Here is a 16,140-nt window from a genome sequence, read left to right on the forward strand (position 1 = left end):
TGCAATAACTAATTTATTAAAAGAATCCATTGATATTTAAAGGGCATTTTCTAGGAACTGGCTTTTTCTCCATTTTTATGAAGATCAAGAAGGCTGGAAAATGACTGTATTGATTTTTCATTATCCTATTTTTCTCTTTAAGGTGATTTACCTCATCAGAAATCCCAGAGATGTTTTTTGTGTCTGGTTATTTTTTCTGGAGGATTGCAACATTTGTTAAGAGACCAGAGTCCCTGGAACAATATTTTGAATGGTTCATCCAAGGAAATGGTGAGTGAATATAAAATATGGAAGCTGGGGTTACCAGACTGCTTTATCAGACCTCTTTTGTTTTTTTTTAACCCAACTTGATGTCTCTACATCTCACCAACACGTGGTTATAAGGCTCCATCACCTTGGAACCCAAATTTTCCAAGTCCACATAACTATCTTGCAAAGCAGCAGAACCTCAGCCAACCTTTATGCTTGCCCCATCAGAAACGATCCTAGCTATTCTCTGAGTCTCTAGGACCTCTCTAATACTAACACAGAGCGCTCATATTCTTCTCCTCTACTCTCCTAATTTGTGGCTTTCTGAAAGTCAGCTTTCATTGGCTTCCTGGACAATACAGTCCTGACTTTCCACCATTTTTCAGATGCATCTTTCTAAAACTCCCTTAATTCTCTTGTCCTCTCTGTCTCAAAATGTATGCATTGCCGTAAGATCTCTATACTTTTAATTATGTAGAATTTCTAGGCATTCTCAGATACTTGAAATTTTGCAGTTTTTCTCAAAACCATGTGATGAGTCTGATATCTCAGCTGTGATATATCTCCCTGGCTTCAGACCTGTTTCTCTAACAGCTCATGGACACCTTAACTGGAGAGAGCCATCGATAACTCTAATTCAATATGCTCAAAATTGAACACATTTCCCCCCATATCTCAAACTTCTCCTATTGCAGGTTTAACTTATTCGACAAATAGAACCACTCCTAACCCAAGGGCTACCATGATTCTGACATTTAACAAGTGTCATCTTTTTCCCATCCCTCATGCCCCTCACCACTTTCCTTTATCTAATTATTATCCAAGTCCCACGACCCTGACTAATATCTCCGTTCTGGTCTTGTATTTAGGGAAGTCACCCTTTTCAACACTATATAAAATAGCATCTCTCCCCATCTCTATCGTTTTATCTTTTTTTTCCCCCTTAGTACTCATCACCAATGAGTATGTATTCTATTTATTTGTTTATTCCATGTGTCTCCCCACTAAACTGTAAGTCCTTTGAGTTGTTCATTGTTGACTCCCTGCACTGGAGTGGTGCTTGCCACATAGTAACCAGCTAATACACCTTTGTTAATGAGTATCTATTTTCCACCCCTTCCGTCTGGTGCTTTATTAACCAGAGCCACTGTTACTTCTCACCTAGAGTAACATTACAGAATCTTTATTGACGTCCTCATCTGCATGTTCTTTGACCCTTCTAGGCTATGTTGCAATCATCTGTCCTATATTGAACAGTTCACGTTCCCTGACTTTTTTTGCCCAGCACTGAAGTCCAATCTTCAAAGGTTGGAGGTCGTATTTCTTATCGAACTGATCCTGGGTGAACTTTTCAGCCCCATCTACTGCGTAGCGTCAAGCTACTCTTTCAGAAAAAGAGCAACAGTTAAACTACATGATGGAAAGCCAGACATGAAGAGAACACCCCCCCTTCAATGCTATATTTGATCTTGCCATTCGGTGTATAAAGTAGACTGGATTGTGCTTCAGCTCTCACCAGGAATCCAGGAAAGTCCAATCAATAGCGGTGGGTGATGAAGACATATCCTGTAAACCTTACCACTGTCCCAATACCTTGCTTATTTGTGCCCTAAAAATCCCACACGGGCCTATTTCTTATCCAGTCAAGAACTACCAATACCAAAGTCTTTATTGCTATCAACTAATACCAATATCCTGACTTGTCTGTAGCCCTGTAGAAAGTCGATTTTAACCCTCTTCCACATACCAATGAAGAAATCTTGGAAATTTAAGTCCCAGGAAATATTGACCTTAGACCCAAGCAACAGAGAGAGTGTCTGCTCTGGACCTTGGGTCTTGTAGCAGAGTTCTGGATTATACATGATAACAAAGCCTTAGGACACTAAAGGAACTGCATTTCCAGAGAGACACATCAAGAGGGCTGGAAAATGGGCACTCCAAGGGAATTCATGACAGGCTTTCCTTGCCAGATGTCAGCACCCCTGATGAACAAAACAGCCCAAGAGAATCCCCAGCCAGACCCTTTTGTCTACATGGATGATTCCAGCATGAACTTCAAGGATGATTCACAGATACCAGCTGGTCCCAGACCTTAGTTCCCTGACCAGGGATTGAACCCAGGCCATCACAGTGAAAGCGCCATTCCTAACCACTGGACTTCCAGGGAATTCCCTGTTATATCTTTTCAAAAATCTGTTCAAAAAACATTTCCATCGTAAAAGGGGAAGTTATAAATTTCATATCAAGGTCAAGTGCCTTTGGCCCATGTTTGAGCAAATTATGATAGATAAGCTGAGAACACAAGATATAGAGAAAGTGCGAATGTTTTTCTAGGAGAGAACTGAAGCATAGATAGAAATACAGAAAGCTTCTTTTCCAAGGTAGGATACAATCCTGACACCAATTCTGATACGTGGTATGCGGTTTTTTTCCCCCACATTTCTCCTGACACAAGCTGGGTGTCCTACAATTCAACTCAATTCTGATACTATCTACCCAGAGAAGGCATCAGATTCCGCAGGTTAAGGGCTCAGTACCACAAGACTGTCCTTACTTCAGATGCCAGTCACAAACCCAGGTTGTCTGTGCTTCTGACCAACTGGATATAAATCAGAGGTTCCCATGACCCCCCTGCTTGGGTTTGATTAATTTACTAGTGGCTCATAGAACTCAGGAAACCAGTTCACTTACTAGATTACCAGTTTATTACAAAGGATATTAAAGAAAATCAACAGCTGGATGGAGAGGTACATAGGACCCAAACAAAAGAGCTTCTGTACTCAAGAGTTTGGACATGGCTAGGCAGCCTTTGGCTGTGTCCTGGTTCACCAACATAGAAGCTCTCTGAGCCCTCCCATCCTTTTAGGTTTTTATGGAGACTTCATTACATAAGCATAATTGATTAAATCATTGCCCACTGGTGATTGACTCAACCTCCAGCCCCTCTCCCCTCCCCAGAATTCAAGGTGTGGGGCTGAAAATTCCAGCCTTCTAATCAGGGTTGGTTTCCCAGGCAACCAGTGCCCCCATCTTTAGAGGATTTCCAAAAGTCATCTCATTAACAAAGTCAGTTAAAGCCACCTCATTAACATGAAGTCAGTTGTGGTTGAAAGGGGTTTATTATGAATATCAAGACACCCATTTCACCTTTATGGCTCTGAAGAAATTTCACCTTTATGGCTCTGAAGAAATTTAGAAAACTGAGGACAAAAGACCAAATACTATAACAAAAGACGCTCCCATTGCTGTCATGGATTAGGAAATTCTAAGGGTTTGGGGAGTTGTGAGCCAGGAGCCAACGACAGAGACTAAAATATATATTTAGTATACATCACAATATCACAAAAGAATATTGCGGTCCAATATTGTTGGTAAATGGGAAAAAATCTCATTATATATATAGAGTAGTTGTGTATTAATATATACACAGATTTATTTATTAAAAAAAAAAAAAGCCTTAGGGGGTCCCCTGCTCTGGATACATTTCCTCCCCAGCAATGTAAGGAATCTGTAGGACTCCTGTAGCTTGCAACTCAAGATCATCACCCATGTTCTGGGAAGCTTGAACACTAGAATTCTCTATGCAAAAGATCTCAAGCATGTTCTCATAGCCTATATGGTCCTCTGCTCTGGGTCCCACCTCCCAAGGAAGACCATACTAGCAGCATGCTAAGTTAGGTTTGGCCAAGGGGAGAATCAAAACGAATGAACTGTAATTGCTGTTTGCAAACATTGCTGAAGCCATTAGTTTTGCCAAATGGTTCTCCCAACACTTTATAGGTCCAAAGTTAGGAATTAAAGGAAATGTTTCAATTTTGGGGCTGTTAAGAATAATGTTTCTCTGGTACATGTGGTACAGACTTTCTTTCTGGTTTTTATACCTGAGTGTGGAACTGCTAAGGCATAGCGAATATGAATTTTCCATTTTAAAAGATAATATCAAACTATTTTCCAGAACGATTGGATCAACTTATATTCCTGCAAATAGTATATGAGAGTTTCTATTACTCCAACTCTCAGTGACATCCATTGTCAGTATTTTTATGATTATCATTTTAATAATTTTACAGAATAATTAGTGGATGATTGGCATATTTTATTTAGTTTCTCTCTTCATTTATAGACACTGTTTATCTCTTCTTTCATCTAAAGCCTTTTTAATGTCTTATATGATCTTTTACAAGTTTTTTCTATAAAAAGCCTGCAACTCTTTTTTAGATGTATTTCATTTCTTCTTAGGTTGATGACATCTTAAAATTATATTTCCCAGTTGTTTGTGCCTGATTTGGGGGAATGTAACCAACTTTGAATGTTGATTGGGTATTTACCAACCTGAATGAACCCTCTTCTTAACTCTAATTGCTTCCCTGTAGGTTCTCTTTGATTTTCTATGAAGTATAAATATATCCTTTAAGTAAAGACTGTTATCTTCATTATATATATATATATATATATATATATATATATATAGTCTTTACTTTTTTCTCTTATCTCATTGGCCAGGGTTCTGAGACAATATTAAATAGAAGTGATAATAGTGGTAATACTTGCCTTGTTCTTTTTTTTTTTTTTTAAATTTTTTTTTTCTTTTAATTAATTAATTATTTTATTTTTGGCTGCATTGGGTCTTCGTTTCTGTGCGAGGGCTTTTTCGACTTGCGGCGTGCGGGGGCCACTCTTCATCGCGGTGCGCGGGCCTCTCACCATCGCGGCCTCTCTTGTTGTGGAGCACAGGCTCCAGACGCGCAGGCTCAGTAGTTGTGGCTCACGGGCCTAGTTGCTCCGCGGCATGTGGGATCTTCCCAGACCAGGGCTCGAACCCGTGTCCCCTGCATTGGTAGGCAGATTCTCAACCACTGCGCCACCAGGGAAGCCCCACTTGCCTTGTTCTTAATTTTAAATATAATTATTCAAAAATGTTATTTTTAAACATTATTGAGAAAATTGACAAATATAATTGTATATATTTAAAAGTGATTATTTGATATACATATAAATTATGTAATGATTACCAAGATCAAGATAATTAAGCCATTCACCACCACACATAGTTAGGTCCATGTTTTGGCTAAAAATATATTTATTTTATGCTCATTCTTGAATGATAGCTTAACTGAGTAGAATTCTCAGCTGATAATAAACTCCGACTACAATCTGGAGTTAAGAAAGGTTCGGGCATGATAGACAGCCATTCAAAAGTATAAAATAGTTAAGATATGGAGGATGGAGTGATAAAATTTACCTCCCAGGAAGACAATATAAAATACTGGGAAGAGCAATTTTCAAGGAAACATGCGTGAGTACTTCCTCATGTATGAAATCTCCGTTTGAAGAACCACACCTCGCCTCACAAAGAATTATTACAAATAAATCTTCACCTAGCCTCTAGGAAAGCTGTGGTAGAAAAAAAGGAAAGAAAATCTTAAACCAGAGGAAAGACAGATAGTTTCCAAAGGAATAATAATTACAACAGCAGCAATGAAAGAAGAAAAGACAAGTGCTATGAGAATATACCTAGCAACCAAAAATTCTAAATGCTGAACAAATGAAAGGCAGCAAGAACTCCTCAGGCCACATGGTTCTCTGGACAAGATCTCCTTAGAGACCCTTGAAAACTGGGGACAAAACCTGCTCCAAATGAACTAGGCTTGTTAAAGGGCAAATGTATGATGTTGGATAATACGTATAGCAAGACCAAATGTGCCCTGCATTGTGCTGGCAATTGTGCCCACAAGAGTGACCATAATATATGGATCCCTGCTTTCGTAGAGTTTGTAATCCACTCACTCTTTCTGCCTCCCCCCTGTGCACTGCTATATAGATCATGGTTTAACTATGCTTGTGGCTGGATGTCCGTGAGAGGCAAGGAGAACTTCCTGATACGGAGTTATGAAGAGATGAAATGGGTAACTATCGTTCTTATACTCAGCACACTCTCTCTCACCACTGTCTTCACTCCCTCTAACTTCCCTCCATTCCTCTGTGTCTCTCTTCCACCTTCTCAGTCAAAGTTTAGCCTTGTGAATGGTCATTAGGAGTGAGAATAGTGACCTGGTCTTCATTGTCCTAATTCTGGTTGACACTTCCTAAGCTCCATGTTCTCTTTCTTCATGTGTTCTTCCTTATCTCACCTTACAACAACCAAAGGGCTTTTTCCATGCACTGAGACAGAGTACAGTGGCTTGTGCTCACACTGGCAACCAATTCTATAATTTCTAGAGGTAAGTTGCATGATGCTGCTGATAACCTAGTGGTAGGAGGGGTCTGAGAAAGAAGACAGGAATGGGTAGAAGCAAGTTTGGTTGAACACAGAGATGTGTTCAACTGTCTGACATACCAGATTGACTGATAAGAGAAAAATTAAGTCATAAAATCAATCTGTGTGATTATTCTGAGGCCAAGTACTGGACTGACGAGGGATGGGCAGGAAAAGCTGTCATCTGATGTTCAAAACCAATAAAGGTGATGAAACCATAGGAAGAAGAACTTTACCTATTAGTGGTATCTTGGAGAAAAGAGAAAATAACACAAACACCAGCTTTTGCTTCTATCTGAGAAAAATTACTTTCCATCATCTTCTTCTGGCCACTTCTGTTCAATCCTCTATGGCCTCCACATGAATTTCATTTTTACCAAGAAGACTTTTGTAACAAGTTTAGTTACCTCAGGTACATGGTCCCATACCTTCCTGTAATTATGCTTTCAAGCCGCAAAATGAACTTTTACTCTAATAATCTCTACAGTTGTATGTTTTCTTTCCTTCTCTTTTCTTTTTTCTTTTTGTTTCTTTTTGTTTGTTTGTTTTTTGGGTTTTTTAAACACATTTTGCTTGTTTTGTTGTTGTTGTTTTCTTTTTCCTTCTTTTTTCTTTTTTTTTGAAATCGATTCCTTAAATCTTTGTCAAGTTCTCCCTGAAACTCTCCTGCCTAATCCTCATCATAATCATCTAGAAGCCCTTCTAAAGCCTCTTTAGAAAACCCAGTATTTTAGTGTTAAGTTGTCCTGAATTCAGCTATACTGGGAAATCCATCATGATCCTTCCATCTTTTGTATACTTTGTGTTCCTTCTTTACCTTTTCCCATTTCTTCCTCCTGGTCACATCCAACTCAATCCCTACTCACATCTCTACATTTTTTTCTCTTTTCCTCTTCCCTCTCCTCCTCCTCATTCTGCTATTTCCTCCTTCTCATCTCCTTTTCTATGTTCTTTCTCTTTCATATAATCTCTCTTATTTTCTCTTCTTCTAGGACACGAGAAGCACTGTAGAGAAGATCTGCCAGTTCCTGGGTAAGAAACTAGAACCAGAAGAACTGAACTCAGTCTTCAGAAACAGTTCCTTCCAGGTCATGAAAGAAAACAATATGTCCAATATTTCCCTCCTGAAGGATCAGTTTTTATAGGAGAATGGAATTCTTTTGAGAAAAGATAAAAGAAAATGTTCTACCTTCAAAATGTATCAGAATATGTAGAGGGTATTCTTGTGCTTACAATAGGGCACTAACCATTGGAAGGAGGGACTGTTTGAATTGCTCATCACTTGGGAACTTCTCATATAAGCCCTTATCAGGGAGTCTCTTATTATAGTACTGATGTGGTCTGCAGGCACTTGGAGAAAGTTTATTAGACCTGGCATGGTCATCAGTCTTATGCAAGGTCATTCAAATTCTCTCTCCTCAGAATTTGACATGAAAGATATCTATTCTACAAGCAGTAACCAGATTAACCCACTACTCTTGCCAACTCACCAGCTGTGATTGAGCTGGAAAATAAGGACAGGATTGGGGAAGGTCATGTTTGTGCTACTCCACTGGTGATTTAGCATAGAGAAATATCCTGAACAACAACAAAATGTATAAAGAATGACTCAACTAGAAAAAGGAAGGAGGAGAGTCTTTTCACTTAGCTGAGACTGTCTTGTTATCAGACATCGTAAAGCCCCCTGTGATGAAAAATTAATCATGTCCATATCCTTGGGCTCAAGACGAATGAACAGTATATACTGCATGGAGTAGGAGGAGCCCATTTTCCCAGAACCCTATAGTTCAGATATATCCAGGTTGGTGATCCATGGAAGGAAGGAATTAAATGATTCAGAAGACTTCAAGCAGGTGAGGGCTGCTACCCAGGGCAGAGGGGGCCACCACCCCAGTGGGCCAGGAGGTCAGAGCATCGAGACAAAGAGGCTTATTCTCAATCTTTGCAATCTAATGGGGGACTTCCCTGGTGGCACAGGGGTTAAGAATCCATCTGCCAATGCAGGGGACACAGGTTCAATCCCTGGTCCGGGAAGATCCCACATGCCGTGGAGCAACTGAGCCCAAGTACGCCACAATTACTGAGCCTGCACTCTAGAGCCTGCACGCCACAACTACTGAGCCTGCGTGCTGCAACTGCTGAAGCCCATGCGCCTAGAGCCCGTGCTCTGCAACAAGAGAAGCCTCCACTCGCCACAATTAGAGGAAGCCTGCATGCAGCAACGAAGACCAAATGCAGCCAAAAAATTAAAAATAATAATAATAATAATAATAAAACAGATAATACAATCAAAAAAAAATCTAATGGAACTTGCTCTGCTAGGTTTTGGATTTGCCTGAGACCCGTGATCCTTTTCTTCTCTCTAATTTCTCCCTTTTGGAATGGGAATATCTACCATATGCCTTTCCTACCATTGTATTTTGGAAGCAGACAGCTTGTTTGGTTTCACAGGTTCACAGCTGGAGAGGAATCTTACCTCAGATGAATCATACCTCGAGTCTCACCCATGCTTGATTTACACTATAGATAGATAGATAGATAGATAGATAGATAGATAGATAGATAGATATAGATATCGATATAAAAAAAATATATATATATATATACACACACACATATATGGGATTTTGGACTTAGAGCTGATTTTAGAATGGGTTAAGACTTCTGGGCTGTTGGGACAGGGTGAATGTATTTTGCATACGAGAAGGACATGAATTGGGGTGGGGTGGCCAGAAAGCAGAGTCTCATAGGATGAATTGTATCTCCTCAAAATTCATATGTGGAATTTTAACCCCCAGTACCTCAGAATGTAACCATATAAGGAGATAAGGTCTTTAAAGAGGTAATTAAGTCAAAATGAATTTTTTAGGGTGGGCCCTAATCCAGTATGACTGGTATCCTTGTAAGAAGAGGAAATTTGGACATAGAGATATACAGAGGGAAGGCGATGTGAAGACAAAGGAAGATGACATCCATCTACGTGCCAAGGAGAGAGGCCTGGAACAGACCTTCCCTCAGGGCTCTCAGAAGGAACCAACTCTGTCAACACCTCAATCTCTGATTTCTGTCCTCCAGAACTGTGAGGAAATACATTTCTGTTGTTTAAGCCTCCCAGTCTGTGGTACCTTGTTACAGCAGTCCTAGAAAATGAATACACAAGAGCTCGGGGAGATTTTTAAGAGAGAAGGAATAAGGAGAGACATAAACAGAAATTAACATCTGAAAGATTTGTAGGATTTTGAAAATGGGTAGGATTTAGAACTACAGAGACACCTGCATAGAAATATTAGATTCTTTCATCTAGACTGATGTTTAATAGGGGGTGACAGTATTGAATTTCCAGCGATTTTGGCTTCTGCCTTACCAAGAATCAAGTGTGTTATGGATGACACAGAGCATAAGAAATCAATAATATGAAAAATTGTTCTAATAATGAAGGTAATGTTGAGTATGAGAGTAAAGTGTGTAGAGGGCATCAATTACTTATTAAACATTCTGTTGTAATACTTCTGTGCATATAAGAGGATATAATTTATATTCGTATATTAGTAACTTGTATATAATTTTCATAGTTATATGTTATATATTAATTTAATTAATATATTGATTTAGTTAATATATTAATATGATACATACATATTAATTTATATGATATATAAAATAATAATATAATCATATAATTAAGAGTATGGCTTCTGGAGTCAAAATCTTTGGCTTCAAATCCACATCCATCAATTTCTTTCTTGTTTTGTTTTGATTTTTGGCCGTGCCATGCAGCTTAGAGGATCTTAGTTCCCCAACCAGGGATCGAACCCGGGCCCACGGCAGTGAAAGCACCGAGTCCTAACCTCTGAACTGCTAGGGAATTCCCAACATCCATCAGTTTCTAAGTGTGACTTCTCCTGGTCTTTTTTTCCTCATCGGTAAAATGGAGTTAATAGTAGTACATTTCTCATTCTTTTAGTCGTGCTTTCAACAAATATTTGAGTACCTACTATGTGTCTATGACTCTTCAAAACACTGTCTTTGGTAATTTAAAAAGAAAAACTTGTGAATTTCTAAAACTTACATATATTGGCGATACATACCATATACCCATGTACACAGAGGAAATACATATAGCATATCATACATGATAAGTGTTATGAAGTAAAATACGGCAAGGATGGGGATTTACAGTTCTAAATTGGGTGGTGACAGAGACCATCACTGAGAAGTTTGCATTGGAGAAAAGACTTGAAGAAGCAGATGAGAGAGACATGGATATATCTGAGAGAATAGCATTCCAGGAAGAAGGAACATAAAATGCAAGTAGTCTGAGGAGGGGGAATGCCTAGCATGTCTGAGGCAGCATCAGAAGACTCACTGTGACGGAGTGGAGCAAGAAAGTGGATGGTCATAGGAGATGAGTCAGAGAAATGACAGGGGACCAAACCACCTGAAACCACAGAGGATGCCATAAGCACTTTCACTGAGTGAAAACAGAAGTCCTTAGAGAATTTGACCAGGAAGTGACACGATCTGGCTTAGCTTCTCAAGGGATCAATATGGCTGTCATGCTAAGAATAACTTATAAAGGAGAATGATCAAAAACCGAGAGACTAGCTAGATGTCTAATACAATAACCCAGGTGAGAAATGACGTTGGCTTGGACCAAGGTGGTAGAAATAGAGGTTGCAAAAAGTGGCTAGAGTACTGGTTGTATCAGAAGATAGAGGCTGCATTATTGCTGATGAATTATATACAAGATGAGTTGGGGGAGAGGAGAATGTAAGAAATTGTTTCCAAGCAGGCAGAGGTGTCAATGGGTATGACTGCCAGGCAGTATAAAAGCCTACCAATGAAACACTGGTCATTCTGCTATATTAGCTACAATTTCCATGTCAAGTAGACAGAAGAAATAGATCCAGGAAGATATGTATTGAGGTCTTCAGACCTACCCCTAGATCTGATCTGACTCTCTATCTTATGTTTGTCAGGCATTACTGGAGACTGGAAAAATTACTTCATGGTGGCCCAAGCTGAAACCTTTGATAAAATATTCCAGAAGATAACAGATCTTCCTCAATAGCTGTTCCCATGGGAATAATGTTCCAAAACTTCTAGATCTTATATGGAGATTGATATTTGTTCTCCTGTCCTTAAACATGTGAATGACTGGCGGTAATTGCATAAAACCTGTTATTTCATCCTGGAGCCTTGAATTATCAAATCTCTGCATCTTTGATGACTTGACTGTTAAAAATTATCAGAGTACCCCTATCCCAGTTTTTAAAAAATGTTTATAATGTTTCATTTCATTCATACAGAGTGGTAAAGAAATAATATAAGTATTACCTCAAATTATGTCAGTTTTTAATAAAATGGAGAAATAAAATTATTGAGCAGTTAAGGCTCCTTCTCTTTCCATTGCCTGTATCTCTCCAATTTATTATTCTTATGACTTTGAAGTATATAATTCCCAAACTAGCATTATTCTCTTACTATGTGGTGTTTGACCATAAGCAATATATTTATGTATTTATAGAGGCTTTTTTTTCACTTAGAAAAATGTCATACTGTATAATGCATTCATCAACTTATATTTCCACTCAGTATTTTATATTTGGGTGTCACCGCATGTTGATTATATACCTAGCTCAGTATTAGGTATTGAGATTTATAATGTAGTTACCCATTCTCCTGCAGATGAATTTGGATATCTTCCATGCCAGTTTTTCCCTATTTAAAACACTGCTTTAGCCTAACCTATAGTCTAACCTGGAGAATGCTCGACAGGTAAGCGGCTAAAGAAAATGTGGTATATACAAACAATGGTATATTACTCAGTCTTAAAGAAGAAAGATATTCTGCCAATTGTGAAAATGTGGATGAACCCGAAGGACATCAGGATAAGTGAAATAAGTTAGATGGAAGGACAAATAGTGCATGATTCTACTTGTATGAGGAATCTAAAATAGTCAAACTCATAGAAAGAGAAAGCAGGATGGTGGTTGCCAAGGGCTTCCTTTAAGGATGGTCAGGACACAGCCTGAGATTGTGGAGGGGAGGTGGAATAGAGCCCAGGAGAGCCTCCCAGGTGATGGCAAAGATTCCTGGATTCAGAGGGGGTGGGAGGATCCTTTGGGGCACCGCTCTCCCTCCCCCCTGCCCAGGGTGAATCTGAATCTTATCTCCCTCCTCCCATCCCCAGAATGCCCATAGGGACTTCCCCACCTCAGCTCCTTCTCCTGGAATAGACGGAAAATTAGATCCTCCCTGCCCTCCGCTACAATGTCAGGGTTTGAGTGGGTGGGGTTTCAGTGGTTTTGTGTGTGTACATTCCCACCAGAGTCTGTGGGATAAGCAAGAGGGGCTTTCATTATATCCTGGCAGTCTGCCTCTCCCTTCCCCCCAGCACTCCACTCCAGAGCCTGTCACGTGAGTGTCCCCCTACCAAATCTGATCTAATTCTCTCTCTGCTCTGCTGAGGTTGGCCTGGCCTAAGAGGATTGGAGCATTTGCTAAATGGGACCAGGACAGGGTCAGAGAACCCGCTGTGGGGAGACTCAGGGGCCAGGGAGGCCACAGGGAGGCGGTAGAGGAAGAGGTTGATGGGGAGACAGAGGTGCAGAGAGAAAAGATGAGAGATATTCCTACAGCGTTTGGTAAAACCAAAGGCGGGGATAACTCTCCCTGGCGCTGTAGGAAACAGTGTTTACCAGATGACCATGAACTTTATGAATTTTCAAATTATCAAGCCCAAAACAACATCCAGATAAGTTGTTAGAATTTTTGTTAAAAATTGAGCCAGGTCCCTGGATACAAAATAAATATAGCAGTCAAATCCTATATAAAATTAAAATTTTCTAATTTAAAATTAAATTATAATCATAAAATAAAAATTATAAAATAAACATTTCAATACCATCTAAAATGTCAGGCAATAACAAAAGTGCTAGAAATAAACCTACAGAGAGATATACGTAAGACTACTGTGGTTAAGTAATAACACTTAATGGAGTCTTTGTAAACAACCAAATGGATGAATAAATAAGTAATATACCTAGATTGGAAAGCTCAGTATTGTAAAGATGTCAATTAATTCCAAAACCGTTTATGGATTTAATGCCCTTTTTAAAATTCACACTTATTTGAAACTACAGGCAAGGGTAGAGACAAGCCAAAACAAAAATTTCTAGACATCAAGGGAAGGTAAAGATTTAACGCGATTTTAATTAAATTCCCTCTGAGGCTGGTGAAGGTCCTATAGAAAGTTCTTGGGAGCGTCCACGAAAGCGAAATGTACACTGTGAATGTAATTCCACCTCTGACTTAGGCACTGACAGAAATGCCCACGTGCCCCCCAAATACTAACGGGGGGGGAGGACATTCAGAGCTGCGCAACTCGTGATGGCCTCACAGTGACACAAAAATGCCTGGATCAAGGGAGGTGCGGTCAAGTGGCTGAGAGTAACCAGCTGTGAAGACAAGCGGCCACCGCTTCCCCCATCCGCGCCCATAACGCCCTAGTTCTCTCTGGCCCCGCGGGGTCTGCAGGACTTTGCGGGGACAGATGACCCTATAAATTCAGTAACCGGCCGGGGCCTAAGTCGTTCTCATCCACAAAGCTATCTTCTGTTTGGTACCCAGACGTCGGGGAGGAAGGGTCTTGGCGTGAGAATATCACTGGAATTGGAAAAGGATCTGGGCCAAAGTTGGGGGCGTAGGGGTCCAGAGGCCAGGCTGGGGCCGGGGCCGGGGCTGAAGCAGCCTGGACGGGCGCCTGGGCGCCTTGTGCCGGGGCCCACATGGCCCGGCCGTGGCTGGAGACGCTGGGCTCTGGCGCTGGGCGCATCCCCGCGGGGCTGGGCAGAGGGGGCCTGCGGAATCCCGGGCCGTCTGGGAATGCGGGGCCGGCAAGTGCGGCGGCAGCGGCAGCAGCAAAGACAGGAGCGGGGGCGGTGACGGGGGCAGGCGCGGGGCCCGGGGCGCAGGGGATCCCGGGGTCCGTGGGAGCATCGCGGGCCCTCTGGCCTCCGCCCTCGGCCAGTCGCTCCAGCCGGGAGCTTTGGGCCCGGCGGTTCTTGAACCACACCTGGGGAAACAGGGGAGCGGGAGGAGGTGTAAGAGGCGAGAGGCTGCGCGCATTCTCCTCGGCCCCGGGTGTGAAGCCGCCCCGTCCCGGTGAGAAGCCGGCCAGCCCTCCCCCCACTCCTCCCAGACCCAATTTGTGGCCCCTGGTGTTCAGGAGGCCGCCGGGGAGGGGTGCAGAGGGCAGGAGGGAGAGCGCTTGGGCCCCCAGGAGCCCAGGGGCCAGGAAAGGGTCAGCCCGAGAGGGTCCGCGGGTTCAGAGGCCCGGAGGTCTGGACACGGGGAGACCACGGGGCGCGTCAGTCCCGGCCGGGTGGGGTTAGAGGGCTTGTATGGCACAGGGTTGAGGCGCACTCGGGGTCCAGCCCTTGGTCCGCACCCGGGAGACCCCTTGCTTGCTGCGTAACCCAGGGCAGCACCGGACCCCTTTGGCCTGGCTGATCCCCTCCTGCAGAGCAGAGAGGGCGGAAAGGTGGCCCAGAGGCAGGGCACTTGATAAGCGGCGAGGTGGGAGCGCGTCTGGTAGGGGGCGGGGAAGGGCGGGGCCTGGTGGGGGGCGCATCAGACCTGCAGTTTGTGCTCCTCTAGGCTGAGCCTGGACGCCAGGCGCAGGCGGTCCTGGTAGCCGGGGTACTTATTCTCCTGGAAGTATTCCTTGAGCACGTCCAGTTGCTCTTTGGTGTACATCGTGCGCGCCTGCCGCTGCCTCTTTGGGGGTCCTGAGCTCCGTGTGGGGCCTGGCCAAGGGGGAAGCAGGGTCACACGAGCCCCAGCAACAGTCCCCAGCCCGCCTGGCACCCTCTCCCTACCTGTGCCAGGCCCTTGTGAGCAGCCGAGGTGCTCAGGCCTGAGGGCGGCAGGCAGTGCGTGGATAAGACTGCCATCGCGACCAGATGTCCTTGGTCAGACTCAGGGTCTCGGTACTTCAGCCCCAGCCCCTGCACCTCTCTGGGCCTCAGTGAACACAGCTTTGAAATGGGCCTGCTCACAGCTCCTGGAGTATTCCAGGGCCCCCAGCCTGGGAAGGCACGCAGGAGAGGCTCCTCAGGGCCCCCCCTCTCCCATCCAAGGGCTGGAGCCACCCTCACGTTTACAGGGGACCACTGCGTGCCAGGCTGTCTGCTCACCTCGCCCCAATAATGTAATTCCATTCCCCAGACTCCGCGAAGCCCTCCCCACAGCACAGAGCAAGAAGCGCTCTCAGACAGCTGGGCCCTTCTCTGGATGCCCAGGAGGCCTCCCAGCCTTGGCCCTAGGACACCCCTTGCCCAACCCCACCGCCGGCCCAGACCCCTCTTGGTGGCCCAGACTCACCCATGAGAGACTTGGGTTCTCGTTTCCTCCTCACTGCTGCTCTGCTGTCTGCATTTGAGGCTCTGCTCACAGGGCCTGGGGCTTACATCCCAGCTTTATGCTGTGCCCACCTGGACACACCCTAAGGGTCCTGGAACCCACCCTCTCTTGCCCCACCCTCAGACTCACTCCCTTGCAGGAGATGCAATCATTGATTAATCCCTTTTTTAATTGAGCAGCTACTACTCGCTGGGCCTTTCCTGGGAGCT

At 43.0% G+C, this 16,140-nt stretch overlaps 1 protein-coding gene across 1 annotated transcript; it reads left to right on the plus strand.

The window, feature by feature from the left end:
* On the plus strand, positions 1 to 11,761 carry SULT2A1 (sulfotransferase family 2A member 1). The gene is given in 7 exon segments (XM_082437121.1): positions 1 to 175; positions 177 to 270; positions 6,061 to 6,155; positions 7,498 to 7,647; positions 7,651 to 7,675; positions 11,485 to 11,573; positions 11,577 to 11,761. Coding segments are annotated over 7 exon segments (546 nt in total). The 5' UTR covers positions 1 to 100; the 3' UTR covers positions 11,595 to 11,761.
* Positions 11,762 to 16,140: the final 4,379 nt, after the last annotated feature.

The sequence above is a fragment of the Balaenoptera physalus genome (genome assembly GCF_965194825.1).
Source record: "Balaenoptera physalus genome assembly, chromosome: 19".
Classification (NCBI taxonomy): domain Eukaryota; kingdom Metazoa; phylum Chordata; class Mammalia; order Artiodactyla; family Balaenopteridae; genus Balaenoptera; species Balaenoptera physalus.